General features: G+C 45.1%; 1 protein-coding gene across 1 annotated transcript in view; it reads left to right on the forward strand.

Annotated features, from left to right (window-relative positions):
- The window catches only part of SCGN (secretagogin, EF-hand calcium binding protein), a 378,060-nt gene that overhangs the window by 309,912 nt on the left and 51,349 nt on the right, over positions 1–16,799 (forward strand). Inside the window, exon 8 of the mRNA XM_086966880.1 lies at positions 192–237. Within this exon, the coding sequence (XP_086823006.1) occupies positions 192–237 (46 nt within the window). The remainder of the gene's footprint in view (positions 1–191; positions 238–16,799) is intronic.

The following is a 16,799-nucleotide window of genomic DNA, read 5'->3' on the forward strand; positions in this document are numbered from 1 at the left end:
GAGCACTGAAACTGCTACTTCTTTAAGAAAATGCAGCAGCATGTAGAAATCATGTGCTATATTTATACATTTCAGTTAACTGATGTAAGGGGCATGACTTCTGCAAGTGTATTTATTATTTTCTATTTTTGTGAAAATCAGTATATTTTTACTTGATAAATGTTATTATATGTATATTATCTCTCTTCCAGGATTCTCGCCCTTCAAGAAAACTTCCTTCTCCAATTTAAAATGGATGTAAGTAGTAAGCCAATTAAAATCTAGCAAAGAAGATGCACACTAACCGTGATTTAACACCTTTTTAATTTGACAATTTACACATCGACCTTTCTAGAGGCATTAAAATATTTTGCTTCTTTCTGTATCAGTAACTGTAGCAGTAACATTGAGATGTTCCAGCTGCAGTAGCTACTTACATACCCACTCTGACACTTAGACAACCACTTACACACTCAGGCACTCACACGCCCACTGAACGATCCACTGAAACACTAATATACCTACTGACAGACCCACTCACATACCTACTCACAGACCTGCTCAGACACTCTCACAAGCACTCATAGATGCACTCAGACATGCATCCACTCTCAGATGCACTCAGATACTCTCACACCCACTTACAAACTCACTCAGAGGCTCAGGGCCCTACTCACAGAACCACTCATAGACCTATTCAAATACTCATTCACCCACTGAGCGACCCACTGGACACTCACACACACACTCACATCACTCACAGACTCAAAGACTGACTCACACACTCATCAAGGCACTCGCAAACCCACTCAGACACTCACTCACACACTCACTCTCAGAGGTTACAGGTCACAGTTAAGAAAAAAAACTTTAGAAATTCACTTAAAAACCAAAGGTTTCAGGGTTGTTATCATTAGAATATAACATAAAAAATGGTAGAAAGTCACCCAAAAAACGAAGGTTACATGGATGTTATTGTTAGGAAAAATAATTTACGATCCTTAGAAATTCACAGAGGAGTAGCTTGGATGGCAAGAGGTGTAGTTGCCTAAGTCCGGAGCTCAGTCAGACCCTGGGACTGTAATGAAATAAACAGCGCGAACCCGACACCGTTAAGCAGAGGAAACTGCACTGAAGGTATCGGAACGAGACAGGAACAGGATGAAAGCATTGGAGACAACAAGAAAAGGATAAAAAGTAGCAAATATCCCACTCTTCGCTACAGACGAAAGAACGCACAGGAACCAAGATGGCGCCTGAAGGAGTTACATCCAAATGAGGAACAAGGAGGCAAAAAGACCGCTGGGGAAAGCAAAAAAGCACACAGAAGGTCAGTGGGGCATCAGAAGCTACCGCTATTGCTTAACACTAACGCTAACACCGCCTAATAAGCACACCGAAACACCACAGAACAAAACCAAAAGTGAAAACACTGCGTGGGTGCAGCCATATTTGTAGAGGCAGAAAAGGAAACACACTATAAGTTCTAGCGGGCGGAAGCAGAAAAAGGGGGTAAGATAAGAAAAGCGACAGAAGGCGAAAGATAGAAAAGAAGTACAGCGGTCAACAGATGTAAACACCAACGCTCTACAGGACTTCTCGACCCAAACTCCGCCCAAGCCAAAACGAACTAAACTGAAAGGCAAGCACCATCCAGGGCACTGCCATCTTGCGGGAAGGGCAGAAAGACACAAAAAGACACATACATACGCTAGGTGACCACAGCAAGCGAGGAGTGTGGGGAAAGAAAACAAAACTTACCAGGAGAAAGCGATAGAAGCCAAAAGTCAGAAAAGAAGTACAGGGCTCAAGAGACGCAAACACCAACGCTCTGAGAGACTTCTCGCCCAAAACCCCGCCCAAGCCAAAACGAACGAAACTGAAAGGCAAGCACCAGCCGGGGTCCCGCCATCTTGCGGGAGGGGCTGAAAGAAGCAAAAAGACACTAGATGACCACAGCAAGCTAGGAGTGTGGGGAAAGAAAATAAAACATAACAGATCGGAGAAGAGAACCCCAACCCACAAAATAACCGCACAAAGTCTTGTGCCGACTTAAAGCGCGCAAGCACAGAGAAGCAACTACAGCGGAGACACAGAGAGAGGTCAAAACATATGAAGTGCACAAGAGGGAGAGCGAAATCGGTTGCGCAAAAGACTCCAGGCAAGGGGCGTCCACCGTGTCAAGAACGTCATGAGATAGGCAGACACAAACCTAATCAGGGGGTATAGACAAGCCCAGTAGCAGACAGATAAAAACGAGACAATAGCCTGCAAAGCAACAAGAGCGGACACATTGCGACAGAGCAAAACTCAGCAAAGACACCAAAGACACCGGCTGTGACCAAACAGAACCAGAACCCGTAACCTGTCACACGGGCATAAAATAGCAAAGCGACTCACAAAGCATCTATCATAGATCAAGCCCGAACGAACAAGGGCAAATAAAAGTGAAGGAACCCTGAAGCTGTAATCATATTATCAACCAATAAACGCTAAAGCCAAACACGAAACTCACGCCACATAGATCGCCCATAGCTCAAACAGTGAGCCCCGCGAGCCACTAAGGAACTAAGGAAAATGGCTGGAAATGATGGCAAAATGTCGCAACAGCAAAAGAAGAACAGAACAGAGAGCAGAACGGACTCCCCCATCAAACAAACACCAGACATCAGTAGCACACTGGACAGCATCCTCAAAAAATTAGCTGAAGTCCACGACTTGGCAAAGACAACAGACACAATACAACTAGAGCTTGCAGCCATCAGAGCAGACATCCACGCAACAAACAACACGCTAGAAGCAGTGGAACAGAGAGTTAGCGATATAGAAGACAGATCAAAACTCACAGGAAAGGCCATCGGGAATATCGCTAAAGCTACAACCGAGCTCCGTAGACAGGCCGCAGATTTCGAAGACCGTAACAGGAAAGGAAACATAAGAATATGGGAGTACCGGAGGGAGAAGAAGACAAGGCTGGCTCATGTGTATCACTAATACAGAATCTCATCCCAAACTGACAAACCTCAAGTTCGAGGGCCCATTCGAGCTAGACAAGGCGTACAGAGTGCCAGCAAATAGACAAACAGGAAGAGCATGCCCAAGACCAATATTTTGTAGACCACTACGCTCACACCAAACGGAGGCCATATTCGGAGTAGCGATGAAGAACCCCAATCTGCAATGGAATGGCCACAAGATCATCCTCACACAGACTACTCGAAACCCACAGTCGACATTTTAGCCCAGAGGGACAGGCTGAGAAAAGATAACATCACCTTCTCCTTTGCAGGCCCTACAAGATTCAGAATATACAACAAGGCGGCATGCAAATTTTCAAAGACCCAGCAGAACTGTCACGCTACCTACAGGGCCCACCATTACAAGAAATGGAAGACTCTGCGCCGACAGAGAAAAGAAGTGCCTCACCTAACGCACCAACAGACTAAGAGAAAGCGGAAGTGTTGGACACCGTTACACGCAGAACCCACGGTATGGCAACATAAACCATTCGATGCAAGGAACAAAAGATAGCACACAAAGACAAAGATACAAGACTACCTCACATAAAGACTACCACTGTGAAAAACTGTACAACAAAAGCTACCTCACGAAAATGCGCAACAGAGAGCTATATCCTTTAATATGCAAGCTCTAGAAAGACAATGTCCCAGGGGAAGGGCAGGAGGGACCTTGCGGTCGCACGCTCAACGTATGACGCACCAGTAGGGGGGTGGAGGGTGGTGTGGAGGGGGTAAGGGAGGAGAGGGGGAGGGCCACGTATGTCTCTTTTGTCTTGTTGTTAGTGTTCGTCCAGTATGTCCAGTCCCCGTCCCTGTCTCTGTTCGCACCAAATCTGCAGATAGAATATCTGATTCTTTGACAACACCACACCCAACTGATTCTAAACACGTAGCTAGCTCACAATGCCAAAAGGTAGGATCCAGGTCACCCATGAGGAGCGCAGGTAAAGCCATTATATCCCTTAACGTTAAAGGCATAAATCACCCCATCAAGAGACAGAAGATACTAGACTATCTAGCCAAGACTAAGGGTGACATCTTCATGCTACAAGAAACCAAACTCTCCACAGCCGAAGCGAGCAAAATCAGTGCTAGGTGGATAGGTAAGGTTGCATGCTCACCGGCAGTAGGGAAAAAACAAGGAGTCAATAAAATGATCAGGAACAGTGCGAACATAACCATCGAGAATGAGCATTGCGATAACGAAGGCAGACTATTGATCACGCACCTTAAAAGAGGAGAACAAACAATACTAGCGACAAACATAGACGCACGAAACAACAACAACACTGCATTCTGGGAGGGGATAGAAAAAGAATTAGAGACCAACAACTCACACAACTTGACGGTCTTTGCAGGTGATTTCAAGATGGCGCTTGACCAGACCCTAGATAGACAATCAAAAACCCAATCACGTACCCCTACATCTCACAAGAAGTTAATGAAAATTTGTAACAGATTCAACCTAGTAGATCCGTGGCGACTGCAACACCCCGACACCAGAGACTACACCTTCTACTCCAACCCACACAACTCCTACAGCAGAATAGATTACATCCTCATCTCGAGCTCACACACAGACCTAATAGATCACAAAGACATTGCAGCCAGAACATTCTCAGACCACTCCTGCAGCAGCCTACACCTCACAGGGAAACACAACGAACATTTCACCCATAGATGGCAATTTAACAACTTTGTCATGGCAAAACAGGAAGACAAAAGCAAAATCCAGAAAGCCATTGTAGATTACATCAAAGAGAACAATACTACAGACGTAGAACCAAAAACCCTGTGGGACGCCCTTAAGGCGACCATCAGGGGTACGCTAATAGAAATAAAGGTGAGAAGGGACAAAGAAGCTAAGGCACAGCTGACCAAGCTAGAAAAAGACATTAAACTACTAGAGACAAGACACATCAGAGACACATCTGACTCAACCACACTGATAGAACTCACAAAGAAAAAGTATGAATACAACAGAATCCTGAGCGAGCGTGCCGAACTATGGATAAGAAAGTAGAAACAAATCAACCTCTGCGAAGCAAACAAGGCAGGAAAAATCTTAGCATCGTACCTCAAACATAAGCAGAGACAACACTATATCCCCTCAATCACAGACACTAACAAAAAAACGCACACCAGACACAAAGACATCCGACACACATTAATGGAATTCTACAAAGATCTCTACAAAAAAGACGAAAACCTTGATCAGGAAGGAACAAGGGCCTATCTAGAGAGGTTAAACCTACCCAAGATATCGACAGAAGAAGCAACAGAGCTAGGCATAGAAATTAAAGCACTCAAGGTCTCAGCTGCTATCAAGGCCCTAAAAGACAATAAGGCCCCGGGACCAGACGGTTACACAGCGTCGTTTTACAAATCCTTCCAGGACGAGCTACTACCGGTCTTGACCAAAGTATTCAATCACTGCGGAAAGGGGGAGGTAACAGACACGATGGCACAAGCCCATATAATCGTAATACCCAAAGAAGGGAAGGATCCACAATGGCCGAAAAACTACCGCCCCATATCCCTTATAAACTTAGACTGTAAAATATACGCCAAAATCTTAGCCACAAGACTTAACAAAATACTCCTACAGCTAATAGGGAACACACAAGTAGGCTACATGAAAACCTGCATGTCACATGACAACACAAGACTCCACTGTCATGTCATCGAACACTGCTCTAAATCTCACAACGCGGCAGTAACAATCACACTAGATGCAGAAAAAGCCTTTGACAGGGTGTCCTGGCAATTCTTGAAAAAATGCAGGCAAGCATACAATCTGGGAGAAATATTCATAGGGATGGCCATGGCTCTGTACAAGGGCCCCAAAGCACAAATTGCAATCAACGGTACTACCTCGGACCCTTTTAACCTCCAAAGAGGGACTAGACAAGGCTGCCCGCTATCCCCACTGCTGTTCTTACTGACACTAGAACCACTGATCAGAGACATTCTAGCTACCAGAAACATAGCGGGCATAACCATTAATAACACCTCAGCCAAACTGGCGGCATACGCGGACAATATACTGATAACAACAAAAGACCCTTCTACATTTATACCTGCCCTCATGCGCACCATAGACAAGTACGCTACCCCCTCAGGGTATAAACCAAACAGAGATAAATCAAATGCCAATGAACATACACATGACCAAAGAGGTACTAGGTCACTCAGGACTAGCATGGGAACCAGGATTTGTCAAATACCTGGGGATACAATTCAGGAAAAATCTAAAAATCACCCTCGAACATAACAAAAAGATTACCCTAGAAAAAATCAAAGGGCTGCTGGAAAACTGGTCACCCAAATTCATCACCTGGTGGGGCAGAATAGACACAGTCAAAATGATGATCACCCCCATTGTTACCTACCTAGCAGGAATGCTGCCACTCGCACTCACAGAGGACTTCCATAAGAAAGTAGATCAGTTGCTAAACAAATTCATATGGCGGGACTAAAAACCAAGAATAGGACTCCAGAAACTGAGACTGTAAAAAAGACTAGGTGGCCTTAATGTAGCAGACCTGAGAACCTTCCAGACTGCCTTTATAGCCAGACAAGGAATGCACTGGGTACTCGAGTTAATGTTTGAGAGAGCCATCCTGAACAACACAGAACCCTAGCCCTCCTCACGTCCAACAAACAGACACTAAAAGGAAACCCGACTTTCAAGATAACGAAGCACGCTCTGCTCAAGGTAGACCAAAAACTCCAGGTTAGCATCAAAAACTCAATGTGGGTATCACTTTGGCCAAACCCCAAAATAACTTACAAGGGGAGACCCCTAGACATAACAACATGGAAACAGCGGGGATTCACTCACCCAGCGCGCAACTGGAAGAGGGTGGAGAACCTCACACTTTCAACAACCTAAAGGAAAAGCATGCTCTCCCAGAAATAGAGTTATACAATTTCCTAGCCATTAAAACTGCCATCACTAAATCGAAACTAACTTAGCAGACACAATCAATATTCCGATTCATGGAAAACATAAACATGACAGGACACCAAGTCTCAAACCTGTACAAACTCCTCCGCGCGGCCTCCTCCAATCTCAACACCATGATCAATAACTACTGGGAAACGCAGATAATCTCCAAAATCACAGAACAGCAAGCTCACACTATGTGGGCGTCCCCAACTAAAAACATGATATCGCCGATGCTTGCTCAAACAAAATTCTAGCTGGTGCACCAAGCGTACTAGACACCAGCTAAACTCACAAAGATCGGTCTGAGAGACAACAACTTTTTCTGGAATTGCGGTAAAGAAAAGGAGGACCTTGCCCACCTCATCTTCCAATGCAGCAAGGTTCCTCAAATGGGCAGTTCTTCTTTTGTGGATGTTAAGGTGGCCGTGTCCGGTCGCGAGGACCCCGCTGTTAACCCTGGGCAGATTCAGCTCTTTGAATTGTTGAGCCCGTTACAAGGTTTGGATAAATAAAGCAGCACAGTTACAACCAAAGTCATCTTCACCTACATAGGTTTTATGATGGATTACTACAGTGTCAGATGGCATTACCCACTGGGGTTTAACGAAGCGGAACTACAGGCTCCAGCATGCCGAGCAGCACTCATTAAGGAGGCGGAGCCAGATGTACTTATCAGGGCGTTCCAATTCAACATTTGCCAATTGCACTTCCTTAGCCCGTGAGCAAGAACTTTCCATTTCGAAACGCGTTGGGTTTTAAATTTGAAGAGACTCTGTTTGCTGTACTACGCTGCTAATACCCTGCATTAAACACATTCAACCTTCCTCTGAGGCTCCTCAAATTGGCAGCTCTTATATATCCAGGTATTCCAGTTTAAATGCGCAATCCTGTACAGATAAAGAAATGGATATGGACCACAGTTCAGTGGTCGTTGTTTATTTCATGCTCACAGTCGCCACGACACGTTTCAGCCCTTCCCACAGGCCTTGATCACATGACACAGTGCAAAGATTCACATTGGTTTAAAAAATTGAGAAAGTGTTGACGTTTGTAATTGGAGGCATACAAAAGCAATAGACATAGAGAAACGGTTCATATGTCCAATGGGTAGAAAGTCTGTCTTTCTACTTTAGTCTCTCCACAACATTTCATGGGCAAAATTGCAAAAATGTAGTCTACAAAAGACTTGATTAGGTATTGAAGAAAATAGATTGCATCACGGTTTTTAAAATCATTTAGGAGACCTCAATATGAAAATTATCAAAAAACATCATCATGTTAAAACCAATGTGCAAATACTGTGATTAAAGTGCAAAACTGGTGCAAATAAGTGCAAGAAAATAATGTAAAACATATTTGTAGAAATGCTTGCGGGCTCAAAATATACCAACACGAAAAAATATTCAATGTCAACATGACCTGTTATCTCTGTATGAATACATTTTGGTCATTGTTGTTTTAACCCCTTTGCTGCGGCGGCTATTCCGCCGCAGCGCTAAAGGGGCGGGGCGGCCGTGCGGCGGCCGCATGCTGGTGATGGAGCCGCTCCGTCACCAGCCGCGGTTGAGCTATGCTGATGACGGAGCGGTTCCGTCATGACCCGCCCCGCTCATTAGAACGCCCGCGCAGGCGCGAAATCAGCGCCGCGCAGGCGCGGCGGCTAGGCCATGACGGAACCGCTCCGTCATCAGCACAGCTCAACTGTAGCTGATGACGGAGCGGTTCCGTCATCAGCAGGGGAGGGGTTAAAGGGGACATTGAGTCGAAGCACAATACTGGAGCCCCAGTATTGGTTTGGGACCACTCAGACAGATTACCACGTAGCTTTTAAAATGTGTGACTTTATGACAGAGCTTAATAAAGGATGGAATTTGGTTGAAATGATAATATAAATACTTTGGGACTGAATAAGAAGTAGACACTATAACATCAAACATTGTTGTTTGTTAGAGATAGTTGGGCTAGGCAGATTGCTCTCCTGTTAGCCTTGAGTAGATCCAAGGGAGCCTTCCCAAATACACAACTATACAACCTAATTGATGCACAATAAATATTTAATAAGCATATAAATTACAATCCAAAATAGATTAAAACAAGCTTAAAATACTTGTTGAATAAATAATTGTATAAAATTTGTATATATAAAAAGGGGGTTTCTTACATACTCATAAATATTCAATAAATATAGTGTAAAACCTCAGAATATATAAAGTGCATTGTAGGTAAAAACTGTTATACTGTAAGTTCAAATTTTGCGAGCTGTCAACAGATCATACTTAAATTAATTAAAGGCATGTAAACAAATCTTCAGTAATGTTGAGACCAGACGGTTGCTTAGTGTTTAATTCCAGAATATATCTGGTCTCAAGTTGTCGTAGTTTTTCTTCTCTGTTCCCACCTCTCCTACTAGCCGGAACAGAGTCAATGACAAAATACCTCAGATCACAGCTGCTGGACTCGTGTTTGGATTTGAAATGCCTAGCTACTGGGTAGGTATTGTGTTGGTTGTTTATCGCCTGAGGTGTTGCAATATTCTTTTGTGCACTTGGAGCTCATTGCCCCCTACATAGAATAGATGACAGGGGCAAGACAATATGTAAACAGCATACTCTGTTTTTGATGTTAGTAGTTTGCTAATCTTGTGTTTCTTTTGATCAAATGGTGTAAAATAAGTTGTTTTATTTTCACCCTGCTGACATGCTTTACATGTCTTACAGTTGAAGAAGCTGGTGTGTGTTTGTAGCAAACTTACTGATTCAATAACTTCTGGACTGGTTTTGACGAGTTCATCTCGCATGGAGCGTCCTCTACTGTAGGTTATAGAGGGCCTTTTAGGTAGACTGGAGCCTATTGTGGGATCAAAATAAGAGGCCAATTCCCCATGATAACGGAATCGACCTTCTTGTGTTGTTGGCTGTACTGGACAATGATCCTGCAGGTCAGCAGCCCCCCATGTGGAAAAGCAATGCCGGCTCCCGCAGAATGCGGGGAGCCATCAGGTATGGTGGGGGCATTGGACCTCCACCACGGTCCCCAATGGAGATGGCCAGCCCCGGGGGATGGGGTCCCTGGGGCTAGAAGGGGCCTGGTAGGGGGGGCCACGTGGCCACTTTCCTCAAAACAATTAAAAATATATATATATGGGCAAGGCCCTAGGGGATGGGGTCCCCAGGGCCCCAAAAAAGTAGTAAGAAGGGGGACCACACAGCCCCCCTTCTGAAATAATAATCATTTTAAACCAGGATCGTGCCAGAGACCCCGCCCCCTCACAGCAGCATGTCTGCAAAAGCGCCCTGTGGCCCATTTTGCAATGGGGAATTACAACCCCTTCAATACTGGGAATTCTTGGGAGCCAACTAGCCCACCAGGTACCTCCAGTAAGCGCCACAGGGCTGCGTTGCAGAGAGGTGGTCCAGGCCATGCCCCTTTTTACACCTCTGTGCAACACAGCTCTTTGGCGCCTACTGGAGGTACTTGGTGGGCTAGTTGGACCCCAGGGACACTCAGGATTTAAGGGGACTTAATCCCCTAACTTTAAATATGCAACGGGGTGTGTTTTCACAGTGGTGAAGGGAGGGGGAGGGGCTTTATGTCATATGTGTGCAAGCACACCCTGTGGCGCATTTTAAGTTGGGGAAATAATCCCCCTTCAATCCTGAGGGCCCCTGGGGCCAACTAGCCCATCAGGTACCTCCAAAAAGCACCAGAGGTCTACGTTGCAGAGAGGTGGTCCAGGCCACGCCGCTTTTTACACCTCTCTGCAATGCAGCTCTGTGGCCCTTACTGGAGGTACCTGATGGGCCAGTTGGACACCAGAGACCCTCAGTATTCAAGGGGACTTAATCCCCCAACTTAACATGCCACGGGGGGCGTTTACACAGTGGTGAAGAAAGGGGGCAGGGCCTGAGGTGACATGTGTGCAAACACGCCCTGTGGTACAGTTTAAGTTGGGGAATTAATTCTTTTTCAATTCTGAGGGATCCTGGGGTTAACTATCCCACAAGGTGCTGCCAGTAAGTGCCACTGCGCTGCGTTGCAGAGAGGTGGTCCATGCCACACCCCTTTTTACACCTCTCTGCAACGTAGCTCTGTGGTGTTTACTGGAGCTACCTGGTAGGCTACTTGGCCCCTAGGGCCACTCAGAATTTAAGGGGACTTAATCCCCCAACTTAATACGCGCCACAAGGCGCGTTTGCAATGTCGTGAAGGGAGGGGGTGGGCCCTGAGGTGATATGAGTGCCAACACGCCCTGCGGCACATTTTAAGTTGGGGAATTAATTCCCTTTCAATCCTGAGGGCCCCTGGTGGCCAACTAGCCCACCAGGTGCTTCCAGTAAGTGCCACTGCGTTGCAGAGAGGTGGTCTATGCCATGCCCTTTTTTATACCTCTCTGCAATGTAGCTCTATGGTGCTTACTGGAGGTACATGGTTGGCTAGTTGGACCCCAGGAACGTCAAGGTTCAAGGGGACTTAATCTCCCAACTTAAAACGGCCACAGGGCGTATTTGCACACATGTCACCTCAGGGCCCCCTTCACCACTGTGTAAACGTGCCCCTTAGCGGGTTTAAGTGGTAGTTATAATACCCCTGCCCTATTATGTACTAGGGTCTTACAGACAAGGTCATGATAATCACAGGGGTCCCCTAACGCAGAGTGTTACCTAGTGTATGTAGGTGTTTTCACTGTATTCTAAGTGTCTTTTACCATAGCACTGGCTCTAGGCCTGGTTAGTCAGAGTCCACCAGTACCAGTACCAGTCTAAAAAAGTTGTGGGCATAGGATGATTTTGCAACAAGGCCTCTTTTTGCTCCTCTGTGTGGTTTTTCTGCACATGTCTTGCTTCTTCCTGCACTTTTCTTCGTCTTTGTAAACTTCTGTTGCTTCTTTCTGCATTTCTTTTGCTTCTTTCTGTGCATTTTTTCTTCTTTCTTCACATGCCCTACCTCTGTAGGCATAGTTAGAAACTAGCATTCGAAAAACCTTTGAAATTCACTGAAAAAAACATAGGTTTCAGGCGCGTCTCTGTCCCATTCGTTTTTGTGCCTTTCTGCCCTCTGTCCCACTCGTTTTTGTGCCTTTAAGCCCTCTGTCTCTGTCCCACTCGTTTTTTGTGCCTTTCTGCCCTCTAACTCTGTCCCACTCATTTTTGTTCCTTTATGCCCTCTGCCTCTGTCCCACGTGTTTTTTGTGCCTTTCTGCCCTCTGTCTCTGTCCCACTCGTTTTTTGTGCCTTTCTCCCCTCTGTCTCTGTCCCATGCTTTTTTTGTGCCTTTCTGCCCTCTGTCTCTGTCCCACTCGATTTTGTGCCTTTATGCCCTCTGTCTCTGTCCCACTCGTTTTTGTCCCTTTCTACCCTCTGTCCCATGCTTTTTTGTGCCTTTATGCCCTCTGTCTCTGCCCCACTCGTTTTTGTGCCTTTATGCCCTCTGTTTCTGCCCCACCTGTTTTTGTGCCTTTATGCCCTCTGTCTCTGTCCCACTCATTTTTGTGCCTTTCTCCCCTCTGTCTCTGTCCCATGCATTTTTTGTGACTTTCTGCACTCGTTTCCCCAGCTGCTGTGGCCTTTTGTTTAAATATTGTTGTTAATCAGAGCCCCTTCACGGGCTCCTATTAACAGCAATATTTAAACAAAAAGCCACAGCTCGTACTATAGCACACGCTGTGCTTTCAAACTGTCTCTACACTTTTGTTAGTAAAGCGCGGGGCAGACTGTGGCCTTTTGTTTAAATATTGCTGTTAATCAGAGCCTGTGAAGGGGCTCTGATAAACAGCAATATTTAAACAAAAGGTCACAGTCTGCCCGCTCCCACATAGCCACAAGTGGCACAATCCCCACCAACCCCCCGCCCCGCCTCCTTACCTGCACTCCTCACGCCCGCTTATTCATGATTGCACTGCTCGCTTCTTTAAAGAGGCCGGCAGCGCGACTCCTTCTAGCGGCGTCCTGTGTGCGCGCTCCACCCGAGGTGGTGCGCGCTGACGTCAGGGGAGGTACGCGCACGCGCCCTACAGGGAACGGTGATACTGATACTCAAAAACAAACTAATAACCCATATAGATACTCATGTAGCTACTCACCAACCCATGCAGCCACTTATACACAAAGTGAAAGACTGATACAGATATTTACATATTTATACATTTCTCACTAGCCCATGTATTCACTAAGATACACTTAATCAGTCAGTTATACAATCAATTTTTTTAAAAAAATCATCCATTTAGACACTTATATACCCATTTATTCTTCCATTGAACTTGAGATATGCATATACAAAACATTTTTAATTTTCAGAAAAACACAAATTCGCTGGATGATGTCATCAGTGATGTCATCCGTGATATCATTTGCGATGTCATCAGTGATGTCATGAGTGATGTCACTGACCATGTCATGAGTGATGTAATATGTGACGTCATCAGCAATGCATTGCAGGCATGCGAGTTATAGTTAGCTGACCTAACTATAACGTGTGAATTTCTATGGTTTTGAATGAGTGAAATGTCCAACCAACTATAACGCCCCTGAAACCTATGGTTTTTTTCAGTGAATGTTAAGGTTTTTTTAATGCTAATTTCTAATTATAACGTGCCTGAAACCTATGTTTTTTTTCAGTGAATGTATATATATATATATATATATATATATATATATATATATATATATATATATATATATATATATATATATATATATATATATATGTATATATAGATATATATATGTCATGTGAGCAAGGCTACACGCTAGCCGAAACGCGTCATCCTGTCTGACATCTCGCACCATCTTTGAATAAAAGTAACTGTAGCCAGCAGTGTGCAAGTTAATTCTGGAGTCCGTGTCTTTCTCCGTTTGGTGGTTTCAAGCGCCGGAGTGGTAATTGGATATATATATATATATATATATATATATATACATATATATATATATATATATATATATGTATATATATATATATATATATATATATATATATATATATATATATATATATATATATAAATATATATATATGTATATATATATATATGTTTATGTATATTAGCAGCAGCTCGCAATGGTTTTCCCGCTTGGCACGCGGAATCACGGGCACAGACCAACTCTTAGTGTAAGCATTATTTTTATTCATCAAATCAGTCAAGACGCGTTTCGGCCGTCCAAGCGGCCTTGATCACCTGACCATGCGTACTGCCTCGCCCATATTAAAGTGCTAGTGCATCACATTTACTAGTTAACATAGAAGAAATACTAATATCTGTATAAATATATTATATACACTTTTTCAACACCTGAATTGAAATTTTGTCAATATATATGTATATACGCACACATACCAAGACCTATATTACTAAGTGAATGGGGTTTGGGAGCACACTGCCTCACAGTCCCAGTACAGTTCGCCCCTTTGCATCCTGGTAAATGCAGTACACAGTTCAAACTTACTTCAAAATTAGCTGGAGTCTTTCACCAAAGTTGGTGCAGACATTGCTGTATATCTCTAGACACGTGTTTCTGTTATTCCTCCTGTCTGGCAGGAGAATTTTTTATTCACCCACAATGAAAATGTTACAGCCAGCTGAGAAAATACTTTTGATCTGCTTTGCTGCCTGAATTGATGCTGATAGTGAAACAGATCAAGTGTGTTCTGCAGCACAATATCATTGATGCAACAACATCAACTGTTGCATGGCTAAACACTTATAAGGTCCCAAAGGCGAGACCTATTGGCTATGCCAATGCTTGTTTTTTAATTGTGCTAGGGATGTCCAAACGGGCAAGAGAGTCATAATTATGCAAGCTTTTCAGGCGAATGATTAATTAGTTGAACAAGCGCCATTTGCATACATTTCATGTGAATGGGGAGGCATGGCCTGAAGTCAACAGCAATAGCCACACACTAGAGAAGCTCCAGGCTCTGTAGCGTAAAAAAGCTCTATATACGTCTATAAATACGACCTGGTGCCGTGCAAATAGGGTGGTGAACTTCAACGTAGAGAGGGACCAAAACCCTGATGAACTGTAACTGCTTGGAAGCAGAAACCGAGGCTGTGTGAGGCTTGCATGCTGTGTGCATCGCATCTTGAAAGTGAAAGGAGAAGCCGGAGCTCAGCTGAAGAGTCTGGCGAGCAGCAGCAGAGAACCGGCTGAGCCCACTTTCACCTGCCCACCTCCCCAAGCCAGATTGGTATCAGGGCGACACCACGAGGACAGATGTCAACAGGGCCCGAGGACCTAATAGTGAGAAGCGGGACAGGATCAGCCACTTGGTCTGTCAAGTAAGATTGTGGCTGCGGAGCAGGGAGAGTGATCAAGAGACTGCCAGGCCCAGAGAAGGACACCCCTCAAGGCCGACAAAGCTCAGAGCTACACAAGAGGGGGGATAAAGTTGGACCTGGATAGACTGAAATGCAAAAGGTGCACCGGGCAGTGCCGCAAGAGGAGATAAGAGGCTGAAGGTACCCGGTAGCGACTGGCATTGAGGAACCTGCACACCGCGATATCAGCATTCCGGGACGGGGCGGCGGGGGCAAGAGGGTGTGGTGAGCGGCTGGCAGGGAACTGTGAGTACCGCCTGAACGTGCCTCTCCCCCCTTTGCAATAGCGCTCCTAGTCATGCGGGGTGGCGTGCACGAAAGGGTGATCAGCGGGGCATCAATAGAGGCTTGCCCCTGGAAAAGGGAGGTGGGTTCAAGACAAAGCCAGAAAGAGGCAGTGAATTAAGCCATTTCGGGCAGGACAGAGTACTCAGGATTAGCCGAGCCCTGAAAGTTAACTGTGGGCCACATTACAAAGCGTATAAAGAATACACAATTGACGCTGGGGCGCATCATTGTAACAGGGCTACCGCATTTGGAAGAGAAGTGTCTTACTGTGCATCAGAGAGGCAACGGAGTATGAGGGTGCTGACAGGATAGTGCAACTCAGTGAAGTAGACAGTGTGGGAAGGGTGAGGAAACCCTTGAGGCCCACCAACACAGCACAGAATACAGGCCTGCAAGCTAAAAAAAAAAATCACGCAAGTGCTGCGCAAGTGCGCAGCGGTGACAAAAGTGAAAGTAATCGCGATCGCGCTGAATGGGTGCCCTAAGTGAGGAGCTTAATGAGACATGGCGGAAAGCCAGATGGCCGCTGCGCTCGTGCACGCGGGCGTAACCGTAAGCACTAGGCCAGCAAAAGCGCGTGGGAACACTTTCAAAACCCCACTTACTAAATGTCTTGCAGACCCGCGCATGCGCTGGCTCAGGCAACACCTAAAATGGCCCTGAGGGATTGAGAAGCTCCCTTTTTAGAAAGCTTAGGCACTGGTGATGCACTCCCCAGGGCCTAGAATGGCTCAAGTAGGGGGCCTCACAACAACATACCACTTTTTAAAAAAAAAAGGCCTTGGGGGTTGGGTCTCCAGGGCCTAAAGAGGCTAGAAGAGGATGAGGTCACACATCCCCCCTTACCTTTATGATATATATGGTCCTGGTTGGTAGGGTCCCCTGGAAAATTATAGGCTAGAGCAGGCGGAACATGTGGCCCCCACTTTAAAAATAAGAAATTGCCCTGGGGGATGCAACCCTATGGCCTAAAGAAGTTCAGGGAGGGGGGCTGCCAATATATGACCTTGTGAGATGGAGTTCCCTAGGGCTAATGAAGCTCGGAGAGGGAGGCAGTGCACCTCCATCCCTTTAAAAAAAAAACACAACCCTTTATTTATGGCGATAAAATATAAAATTACATTAAACAATCCCTAAAAAGTCACTAAAAAAACAAAGGTTAAAGTAACGTTATATTTAGGTCAATATGAGAACATTTGAGATGTTATAAGAGATGTCATAAAAGATGTCCTAAAACATGGTA

Source organism: Lissotriton vulgaris, chromosome 4_1, assembly GCF_964263255.1.
Source record: "Lissotriton vulgaris chromosome 4_1, aLisVul1.2, whole genome shotgun sequence".
Lineage (NCBI taxonomy): Eukaryota > Metazoa > Chordata > Amphibia > Caudata > Salamandridae > Lissotriton > Lissotriton vulgaris.